The sequence below is a fragment of the Globicephala melas genome, chromosome 18 (assembly GCF_963455315.2).
Source record: "Globicephala melas chromosome 18, mGloMel1.2, whole genome shotgun sequence".
Taxonomy (NCBI): domain Eukaryota; kingdom Metazoa; phylum Chordata; class Mammalia; order Artiodactyla; family Delphinidae; genus Globicephala; species Globicephala melas.
In genome coordinates, this window is record NC_083331.1 from 77869168 (window position 1) to 77880388 (window position 11221).

At 47.3% G+C, this 11221-nt stretch overlaps 1 protein-coding gene across 2 annotated transcripts in view; it reads right to left on the reverse strand.

The window, feature by feature from the left end:
* The window catches only part of TUBGCP3 (tubulin gamma complex component 3), a 60361-nt gene extending 49478 nt beyond the window's left edge, over nucleotides 1-10883 (reverse strand). For both annotated transcript variants that reach the window (XM_030856716.3, XM_030856715.3), the window contains exons 1-3: nucleotides 10635-10883; nucleotides 3320-3427; nucleotides 141-208 (exon numbers count right to left, since the gene is read on the reverse strand). In XM_030856716.3, coding sequence (XP_030712576.1) covers nucleotides 141-208; nucleotides 3320-3427; nucleotides 10635-10710 — 252 coding nt within the window. In that variant the 5' untranslated portion in view covers nucleotides 10711-10883. The remainder of the gene's footprint in view (nucleotides 1-140; nucleotides 209-3319; nucleotides 3428-10634) is intronic.
* Between the last annotated feature and the right edge of the window lie 338 nt (nucleotides 10884-11221).

Genomic DNA, 11221 nt, shown 5'->3' on the forward strand with positions numbered 1-11221 from the left:
CTAACACTGAACGTCTTTGAAAAGCAAACACTATCTAGAGTTGAAAGCCACTACCCAACACAGAGAAGGTGACCACGTGCTCCCAGCCACACTGACTGCCTCGCCCACAGCAGAGCAGCTTTCAGACACGTGCGTGATACCTGTGAGTGAAGTTTCCTGTGGAGTTCTGAAAATAATGCAGCATCTGCTTCTCTTCTCTGTCGGGTAACTGGAAAGTCAGAAAATGAGCATGTTAATGACACACACCAAAGTTTACTCTTATGATACTATTTCACCATTCACAGTAATGGATAACTCTGACGTCTGCAACGAATCTTGAGCTTAAGAATCAAAATAACCAGGCAACGTCACTTCAACTCCATAAATTTCGTCAGGTCACTGGATCTGAGATTTGTAAAATATGGACAAAATTAGGCTGGAATCAAAGAGTTTATGTGAAAATTAGCTAAAGTAACAGAAATGATGGGATTTTTTTAGATCCTATCTATAAATAGTAACAAGCCGCCCAGTGAGGCAAAGTACCACGAGTTCAGCTAGTTAATAAAGGCCACCTGGAGGGAGGGATGGGAAGTGAAAACATCTCTGGGATCCTAACTGCAAAAGGCAATAACAGAGAAGTACCCCATTCATGACAGTGTGACTTAAAACCACACCTTCTAAGCTTTTTTGTTAATATATACGCAATGCTTCATCTTGCTTTGGTGTAAGATATAACAGTCAGTTACTGTTTCAAAATCGAAATTGAAACAGCCAAGGGGCTAATCTTCACCCAGGAATTCGTTCCATGCCTGCGTGTCCCCAGGGCTCACGGCCACAGCACATTCTCTAGAAGCCAAGGGAACCAACGAGAAGCTCACTCGCCGCTCGGCTCCATGAAGGAGGACGTGGGCCTGGGAAGAGACGCTCACCCACATCCAGCACGCTGCACGCACCGCCTGTGCACAGATGCCTCTCCGAGGAATCCCGCTACAGCCGAGAGAGAAGCACCGCCCTCAGAAGCTGGCTCACGGGAATCCACGTCTATTCACCCCAGCGTAGCAGGACTGCTTTCTTACAATCTCATCAGCCAAGCTCACTTAGTTTAAATGCTCGAATTCTCCTCTAGAAAGACAATGACCGACTTGACAGCCAGTACCTTTTCACATTCATCACCTAGGAAAGGGTCCCCGCATCATGTACTGACCGTATGGCCCAGCATGTCTCGCATGGACATGCCAGAGGTCGCTTCACCCTGATCAAGCGGCACCTCCAAGTCTCCCTGTGCAGAACGGCAGCGCCCTCTTTAAAATGCACTATTACAAAACGCATTCAACAGAATGAATGCAGCTAAAAATTCAATATAATTTACTTTTACATGTTATTTCTACAGAATGGGACTAATGCTAACTCAGATATAAAAGTCACAGGACAATAAAATATAGTAAGTGATATTAATAAAAATGAACACAGAATATTCACCCCAAAAATGATGTTTTATCTAATGGACTGCTAAATAAAGCAAAACAAGCCTGGAGTTACCATGTACCTCACTTACCAATGTGAAAAATGAAGACACCGACAGGTGTGAAATTTTGTCACACACGAGTTTTGCGATTTGTGCCAATATAAGACATACCAGCATTTTATAGAAAATTTTATAGAAAATGGCAAGTTAGCATTTCTGTGCTATTCTAGACGGCAGAACTACCATAACTCAGCTAATCTAATTCACCAAAAACAATCACCAAATTTCAGAAATATTAAAATGCAAAAACTAAGTCTAAGAATGAATGAAAGATGACAGACCACTGGTGACCACTCCATGCACCACCACTGACACCTCAACCACAGCTGGGCCATGTCAGGGATGGGGACTCGGGCTGGAGGCCCAGGGGCAGCCGCGGACACCAGGTGATAATGGGCAGAAGAGACGCACCGCGTCTACACAGCAAGCCTCATTTCAAGGGTACAGAGACTACACAGAACAACAAACTGCACACGGTTACAGCTTTCTTCTTAAAAAAGGACCCTTCAGGACCCACCCAACAACGTGGCTGCCAGTCCTGTAACTGAGGACAAACTATCTTCAGCTACTCCAAGGATGTGCAGTGCTCTCACCAGCGGGCCTGGATCTGTACCTCCATAAAGGGCGTGGTCTGTTAAATGCAGTACCCAATAGTTGGGGTTCCCACTAATAATCTAAAACGTAACAATCATCAGGGATCAAGAAGCGAGTACAATGTTCTCAGGCTCAGTTTTACAGACAAGAAAGGAAAATGGTCTCTACAGTATGCTAAATAGTCCGTCCCCCCCACCTTACACAGTACCTACATGCCAGGTCACCCCAAGATCTGAATCATCCCAGCCCTGCACTGCTCACCGAGCCTCCCCCAGACCAAGCCGCTCACACGCCAGGGCCTCAACCCTACCCCCGGCTGCCACACCACCCAGCTCAGGTATCCAGCTCTGAAACAGGACATCCACCCAGAGCCCTGGCCAAACAGTTAATAATTCAACAGCTGAGGCAGGAAACGGTGCCGTGAGGAGCTACCTCCGAGAAGGTGGCATTAACACTTGCGACAGCCCGTTTCACCTGGGCGGCTTGAAAGCCGGGCCTGCAGGGAGAACGCACCTGCTTTCTTAGGTGCCAGGCTGCTGCTTAGGTGGCTGCGGCCAGGCTCTTGAGTCTGGAGAACTGTGAGGAAAGGGGACCCAGCCCCTGGGGAAGAACCACCCTCCGACCAGGACAGGGGCGGCTCTCACAGGTGGGCCCTGGTGCTCAGAGCCCCTCCCTCAGATACTGCTGGGACGCACAGTCGGGGGCTAATACGTGGAAAGCTTCCTTTTCTAAGGTAACAAACACTGTGTATGAAAGCTTTCAGGACCATCTCAGAATTAAAACATTCAACAGTAAGCTCTGAAGGACTGCGAGTTACTCACTGAGTTGTTCTAACTGCCAAGATAAGACCCTCTGTTATCTGGTCAAAGGGTGCATAAGATTAAATACTTATCTTATCACAAGATAAGCAGCAAGTTATATGAAGTGCTTTTATCTTTCTCACATTCTTAACCCAGGTTATGTTGTTATAATAGTATTTAAAACAACCCCCTTCCACTATGTTCTTGTCCTTATTTTTAATATATATTTTTATATATTTGTAATAGTACCTATAATTAAAATGTGCTTGGGAACTACATATATACATACAAAGAAATACATATATATATAAAGAGATACACAAGTATATATCTCTGTGTGTGTGAGTGTGTGTGTGTATAAACTTAAGCTTTGACAAGTTTAAGAATGCAACACATGATAACACTTAAGAAGAATACGTACGTTCTTTCTTGATTTTTTCAGCTACTAGAAATTCATCTCTTTCAACAGTTGGGGCAAAGTTGCTGCCAATAACTCGCACGGCATACTGGAACTGCTGGGCCACATCGGCTGAAAGGCAAATAAAAGGATGCAAGTTACTACCATCACGTTACGTTGTGATCCCCTGAAGCTCCAGTTCAACACAGCGCACTGGGCATGTGCATCTACCGTCCACCTTCCCCAGGGCTTAACTGAGAGGACGGAAGAGCCACAGAGAGGCAGAATGAATGACTAAATGAGCAGAATGACAGTTTTACAGACAAAGTGAGGGAGACAGCAACACAAAGTCTGACAACTCCTAGGAGACAGAAAACAGACTGGACTGATAAACATAAAAAAAGGAGCAGGAAAGGCGCCAGCCCAAACCATGGCACCTGCTCAGCAGAGCCTACGAGGAGCCAGGGCTCACGTGCACACACACACCAGGACTGGCCGCGAGCAACCAAAACGGGCAATAACGTATGAACCATGTGTGCACTTCCAGGTAAAGAGGGTGGCTTAAACACAGACACGTGCCTCCACGCCCTTCAAAAACCCCATGAAACTGAGAAAGGGGGATCTTGTTTTTTCTAAGGCATAAACCTACAAGAGCAAAGAAAACAAGGCAGATCAGTAAACCCTGCTGACTCAACTTCTAAAAGTGGATCCCACTATGATCACTCCATAGCCACTAGCCCATCTCAACAAGTCTCCTGAGTAGCTGGTGACCTACTCCTCCTTTTGCCCCTGGAGTGAATTACCCACACGCAGTCAGGCTGATCCCGAGGAAGGCTACAACACTGGGCCCCTTGCCACCTGCCACCTCTCCTGGCCCAGCTCACGACACACCAGCCATGCTCTGCAGTCCTGCCCTTCCTTGAGGACGCCTCACTCACGTCCAGCTGAGAACCCTGACACACCCTCCCCCACCTAGCTCCTCAGACCGCCTTCCCACCTCCAGCACACGTACACACGCACACACGCACACATGTACACACACACACGCACGTGCGGAGTCTTCCTTAAACACCACTGCACCACAACACAGAAGGTGAGTGTATACATGGGGGAAAGGAGCAAACAGAAGTAACTCACACTGTTTCTGTGGAGTCACAGGATTAGAGGGGAGACCTTCTTCCTCACGTTTTCCCACTTTAAAAATTTTCTACACCAAGTATACATTAATTTTATAAATATTAAGTGTCACTGAACATCACTTATTTAAAAGGAGTGTTTGTATAACTATTTTAGTTAAAAATTATTTTTAGATTACCATGATCCTGAGTTCTACAAACAACAGTTCATTAACAACATACTTGAGGACATTACAGAAAAATCCCCACTCTGAAAGTTTCATAAACTTTTGAATTTTCTCCCACCCAAAATTCAAACCTCCTCAGTACCAGACACCCTCCTCTTCCTTGTCTTCACATCTTCTCCACGCCTCTGTACGTCTACCACATCCCTCCCGCCTCTGCAGCCACACTGCAGTTTCCCTATCTGCCTGCCAGCCAAGTTTCCAGTCTATCTTTCTTGTTGATGATAGAGTATTTGAAAAACCCATCCGCTATTTCTTAAACCGAATCCACCTATCTTGTGCTTCAAAGGTGGACGCACAGAATCCAGACCGTGAAGGAAGTCAGCAGAGGCAGTTATTCTCTCTTTAATAGTGACTATCATCAAAGATTACAATGCAAAGTGTCAAACAATGCCAACCACAAATTTCTCCTTTAACACCCCCAAAACAGCATTCAATTTTTAAAGTATACGTAAACTCAATCAGTAGTTCAATGAATAATTGCAAAGCACCTACTACGTGCCAAACAGTACAGGCCCTAAGAATAGAATAGACAAGAAATAGTGGCTAACAAGGCAGCCTTTGTGAGAATACAAAAGAATGAGGCCAATAATACACAAGGTAATCAGACTGTGACAAGAGCTACTAAGAAATAGGACATTACGACGGCAAATAACAGGGAAGACTTCGTGACACAGGCTGGCTACGCAAGGCCCCTCCGAGGAAGCGACCTTTAAGACAGGCAGGAGCCTGCCAGGTGAAAAGCCAGAGACCCAGGTGGAAAGGACACAGTAGTGGGATTCAGGGCTACTCAGGACACTGTTCCTCAAGGAGGCCAATGACTGGATTCTAAAATCCAAATCATCAAAGCCAAACGCACTCCATCAAGAGTCCCAGACAAGGAGGCCCACACAGCAGCTCTGTGATGACCTGGCTTAACCCAAGACTAAAAATAGGAGTATTCAAATTTTGGACCACAGAGTACCGGAGCACTCTCGCCTCCAATCTGCTCTGGGTATGTGCCAGGGGTGGGCGGTTTTCAGGAGTGGGGAAGGGGAGGTACACCCCCCGCCAAGCCTCCCACGGCATTTCTGTGAGAAGCAATGGCACCAGTGAATTCAACTATATGCTGCCTGACGAGTGCCAGAGAGCCGCTGCAGTGCTGCTGACACACACACTTCCAGCCAAGCAGGTGAGAGGCCACCCCACAGGCAGGGCCACGGCTTTCCCGCCTCTACTCAGCGGCAGGAGCAGGAATGAGTGAGTTCAAGACAAGACGCTCCAGGATCAGAGGCCTGGGCTCCCGGCGTGGCCCTGCCCGCCGCAGCCGGAGGACAGAGGGCCGGTACTTCACCTCTCCAGGTCTCAGGGACCTCGGCTCTAAAACGAGGCCACTAGGAACCACTGCCACCTCCCAGAGGGCGCGCAGAGCACCTGGCACACAGCAAGGACTCAACAAACGTTAGCTACCTTTCTTATTATTAACCTGAAAATGTCATTTAAATGTACATTTTGTCTAGCACAGCCATCAAAACTACAACTCAACACAGCACCCTTAGTTTTTAACTTTAAGCAAGATAATGGGGTCTTCATCCTGTAGGTTACAGACAGGCAACAAAATCAGCCTTCAATAGAAATGACCCTCTGGCTGCAGGGTGGGAGAGAAACTAGGAGGAGGTGCAAAGCCAGGGCCGCGACACCGTGGGACCACAGGATCTCAATCCGACACGCGAAGGCCCAGAGAGCACGCAGGTGTGGGCCCAGGAGGTTTCAGATGGAAGACAGCTGCCTCTGCATCCTGAAAGGGTTATTATCCACACGTTCAGGTAAAAGACAACCACTGAACTTCAAGGTGCACAAAAATAAGCGAGTCCCCAGGAATTACAAAAACTCTACAGTCGTGTGCTTCCCAGAGATTCAGAAAGTGACGGAGGACAAACTGTCCAAGTCGTAAGTTCCTGCCTTCCTGCACCTCTTCTACCTGTGGGCTTGTGCGCACGTGACATTGCTTTCGTAAAGGACAGGCCAACAGGTCAGTAACCTGAACCAGCAATCCCCACCCCAGACACAGGTCGGAATGACTGTGTTCCAGACGCCAAGCTCCAACAGACACCGCCAGGACCAGTATCTCTGGAGATGGGGCCCACAATATTAGTTGTGAATAAGTGCCACATTTAGAGAATTCAAAGTGAAAAGACGTAACACTGCATACAGTAAAGTCTTCCCCCTCCACTACTGTCTGGCCACCAGCTCCTCTCCCGAAAGCAGCCAGTGTTACCAGGTTCTCGTGAGATCACAGATGACTCTGATCACAGTGCTGGTTGAAAAGCAACGCTCTAAACAAAACCAAAATAAAAACCATTGCTCTAGCTTGTGGTTCTCAAACTTTTTGGTCTCAAGGCCCCTTTACACTTTTAAGATTGAGGACCCCTAAAAGTCTTTTATTTATGTGGGTTACATCAATCTATACTTACTGTATTAGAAACATAAACCATGATCATTTTTAAATACTAATTCATTTTAAAATAGCAATAATAAACCATTAAGTACAATTTTCAAATGAAGCCTAAACCTTTAAAATTTCAATATACACATTAATAAACATTTAGAGTACATTTTAACATACACATAATAAGGGTTTTTTCCCACATAATATGTTTTGATGTATATTTAATACACATTGATTTTCCCAAGGTAAAGACTACACTTTGTTTGGAACTTCACCAAGAACTCTTCACAATTTTCAAAAATCATAAACCCCACAGCAACACCACTTGTGGTCCACAAACCAAGACGACATCCTTTCCCTGCCTGCACCATGGCTCACGCTGCCCTCACGTGGCCGTTCCCAGTCAGGGCCATCGTCTGACCTCAGTATGTGGGCTACTGTAGTCCTACCTAAGCGTTTGTGCTAAAACACTTACCTAACAAAAACTCCTGTATTTCTTCTTAATCTCTAGTTTGAAAGAGGATTACAAAGTATGAAAAGGAATGTGGCCTCTGGCAGAGCTGAAACACTATAACATCAAGTACATTGTTTCCAAAGACAGAAATAATGACTATCCAAAGATATAATAATGAGTAAAATGTTCTCCAGGAGAGGCTCAAGGATGTGGAGAGAGAATTCTCCTCTCACTGACTGGCACTGTGTGTTTCAAACAAATTCACAAGTGTTATAAGCTGGAAAAGGGGGGAAATAATGGTTATACTAACTTCATAAAAGTGTCAAGCATCACTATAGCTAGGTGCTTTGCTTCTGAAGGTCCCTTGAAGCTAACTACAAATTAAAAAAAAAACTTTATGAAAAACTGATTCATATGAAATTCACATTAAAAGTAACAAGTGTCTATTATGCCTCAATTTCACAGTATTAAAAAAGCAATATTATAAAAGCATAAGGCCAATTGTTTGTAAGCTCACTAGAAAATGTAGTTAATCAAACGTTCTACTAAGTTAACAGATAAAATACCCACCAATGAAAAGAAAAATTTTTTTAAATCTCAAACACTGTAAAGGCAGCAATAACATTGCTCCTTTGTTCACTAAGGAAGAATAAATTAAAACAGACCAAGGCAAGCTATTAAAGACATATATTCTTCAGTAAGTAGTAGCATAATTTGGAATTACGAAAACAACTGTTTGGCAATCCTAGCTGTCCAGAACAGAATAAAGACAGCATTGTTTTAGTGGACTTTATGATATATTTTACTCTGAGAGGACCCCTCAGGATCTCACAGACAGCTTATTTACTTTTTTTTTCCTTCCAGTTTTATTGAGATATGACTGACATGCATCACCGTATAAGTTTAAGGTGTACGGGAGCCAATTTACTCTTAATTTAGACACAATTCTACACGGTGCAGAACTTTCTGAAAAGTTTTTCAACCTCCTGGAATGGGTGAAACTAAGTCAATCAAAAGGAGCCTCAAATGTTAAAAAAAAAATTTGAGAAACATGATGACACCTAGCAATGAATGAATGGTCTTCAAAGTCTAGTTGTGACAATGGAAACGGATGAATGTGTGGTTTATCCCCAGAGGAAAACTGAGGGCCCACGGGTGTAACGCAAACCCTGACTTTAACATGAGTGAATCATGACCAACATCAGTTCCCTGGTGTCTCCTATGATCAGGAACATCTAATCAGAAAGGCAACTCAGACACACACAGAAGAGCTGGAGATAAAACCAGAAAACAGCCAGGCCCCGCCCTCCTCAAGGCCTTGGCACAGGTGTTCCAGGGCCCCTCCCTCTCTCCACCCAGGTCTCTGTTTAGGTATCCTCAGCTTTCCCTCAATATACCTTTACCCTGGGCTTCCCTGGTGGCACAGTGGTTAAGAATCCGCCTGCCAATGCAGGGGACACGGGTTTGATCCCTGGTCCAGGAAGATCCCACATGCCATGGATCAACTAAGCCCATGCGCCACAACTACTAAGCCTGTGTTCTAGAGCCCATGAGCCACAACTACTGAGCCCACTGAAGCCCGTGAGCCACAACTACTGAGCTTGCACTCTAGAGCCCGTGAGCCACAACTACTGAGCCTGCGTGCTGCAACTACTGAAGCCCATGTGCCACAACTACTGAAGCCCGTGCTCTGCAACAAGAGAAGCCACTGCAATGAGAAGCACGTGCACCGTAACAAAGAGTAGCCCCGCTTGCAGGAATGAAGACCCAACGCAGCCAAAAATAAATTAATTTTTAAAAAAAGATTAAATCTAGTCTAATAACTTGTAAATTAAAAAAAAATCCCTTTACCCTACTTTATTTTTCATCACAGCACCACTAAACAACATTATAAGTTTACTGATTTTTTTTTAATAAGGAACGTTTCTTCCACTCTAACGATGAGAGAAAACCTTCTTGTTTTTAATTTTTATTTATTTAACTTTTTGGCTGCGCCACATGGTATGTGGGATCTTAGTTTCCCCGACCAGGGATCAAACCTGCGCCCCTGCATTGGAAGCATGAGTCTTAACCACTGCACCGCCAGGGAAGCCCCTAAGTTTACTGATTTTATCACATATCCTCCACTAGAATGTAGGATCTATGAGAGGAATTACCTGTCTCTCTACCTCTGCATCACCAGCGCCTAGCACAGTGCCTGGAGGTGGGGGGAGCCCAAAGATTTCTTAGATGAACAAAGAGAAAGAGTGAAACTTCAAAAACTGGAGCAAGAACCGTGTAAAGTCAGTGTCATTTAGCAGACTGACCAAATAAAATTCATCTTTTTGCTCCTAAGACCATCAAATAAATTATGTACGCTAATCATGAAAGGTCAAAATGTAGTCTCAATTCTTTAATTTTGTTTTAAGTCTCCCTGCAAAAACTGCACACTTTCTTTCCCACATTATGGTGCTCAAGGAGTAAGTAACCCAGTTGCTTCAATTACCCAAAAGATCCCTTCGTAGTGCATCCCCTCTTCCCCCCTCCCTCCCGCCAAAACAAACATCGAGAGACGACAAACTGTGCCGTGTTCTACGGTTCCAGAACTACACAATGGCTTGACCTACTGCACGGGACTGGTCTGGTAGCAGGACTCGCCATGTGAACCCTGCAGAAATGGTTTTACATCAAAAGCAACCAACCCTCAGCCCTTCGTCGAAGGAAAACGTGGCAGGTAACCGTCATAGGCACCTTTGCATGATCCTCAAATCCGCTCCTCTGCTAACGTTAAGGGGAAACTGTGTGGCTCCACCACCCGGACCCCCTCTGCGGCGTCGCCCCCGCGCAGTCACGGGCGTGTGACCCGGGCCAGCCCGCCGCACTCTCCATCCGGATAAGCACGGGAGCGCCCGCCGGGCCTTGCGGCCGGAGGAGGCGGACGCGCGGCGGCTGACCGTCCTCCGGGCTGCACCCCGGCACCGCGCCGGGCAGCGGTGACTCAGCCGCCCCGGGACCGGCCTCCTTCCCCCGCCCAGGGGGCTGCAGCGCCCGCAGGCCCGCCAGCCCCGACCCCGCCAGTCCCGGGGACGCCTCCCAGCCGCCCGGCCAGCCCCGCTACCTTCACTCCTGCCCAGGATCCGGCAGCACAGGTTCTGCAGCAGGACGTTCGGCGACTTCTGGTCCGGGGTCGCCATCCTAGCCCGGGGCTGCCCGCGGGGGCCCCGCGAAGCCCCGGCGCTCGCCCGCCCCGCCCCGAGCCTGGCGTGCTCCGGAGGCCCGGCCGCCCGCGTCCGCCCCGCGTCACGCGGGCTCCCGGGTCCCCCACAGGCTAAGGGCTCGCGGACAGCGCCGGCAAGAAGGGCGCCATTTTGACGGAACCCGCCGAAACGCGGGCCCCTCCCACAATGCCCCGCTTCTTCCGGGCGCTCGGGGCCGCAGGTGCGCCTGCCTAAGGGTTCCTCCCGACGACTGCGGCCCAGCCAGGAAACTTCCGGAACCAGGCGCCCCAGCCGCTGGTGCTCGGGGTGCTCAGACCCACAAACGTCCCCAGGTGTCCTCGAGGGTCAGGACGGCACCGACCCCCAGACGTCCTCAGCAGAGGTTCAGGACGGCCCCTGACCTGCTGTAAGAGTGGAGGGTGCCCTGCAGCGCTTTCACAGTCCATAATTTTTTTTAAAGGATCATTGGTTCTACTTACACTTTGGG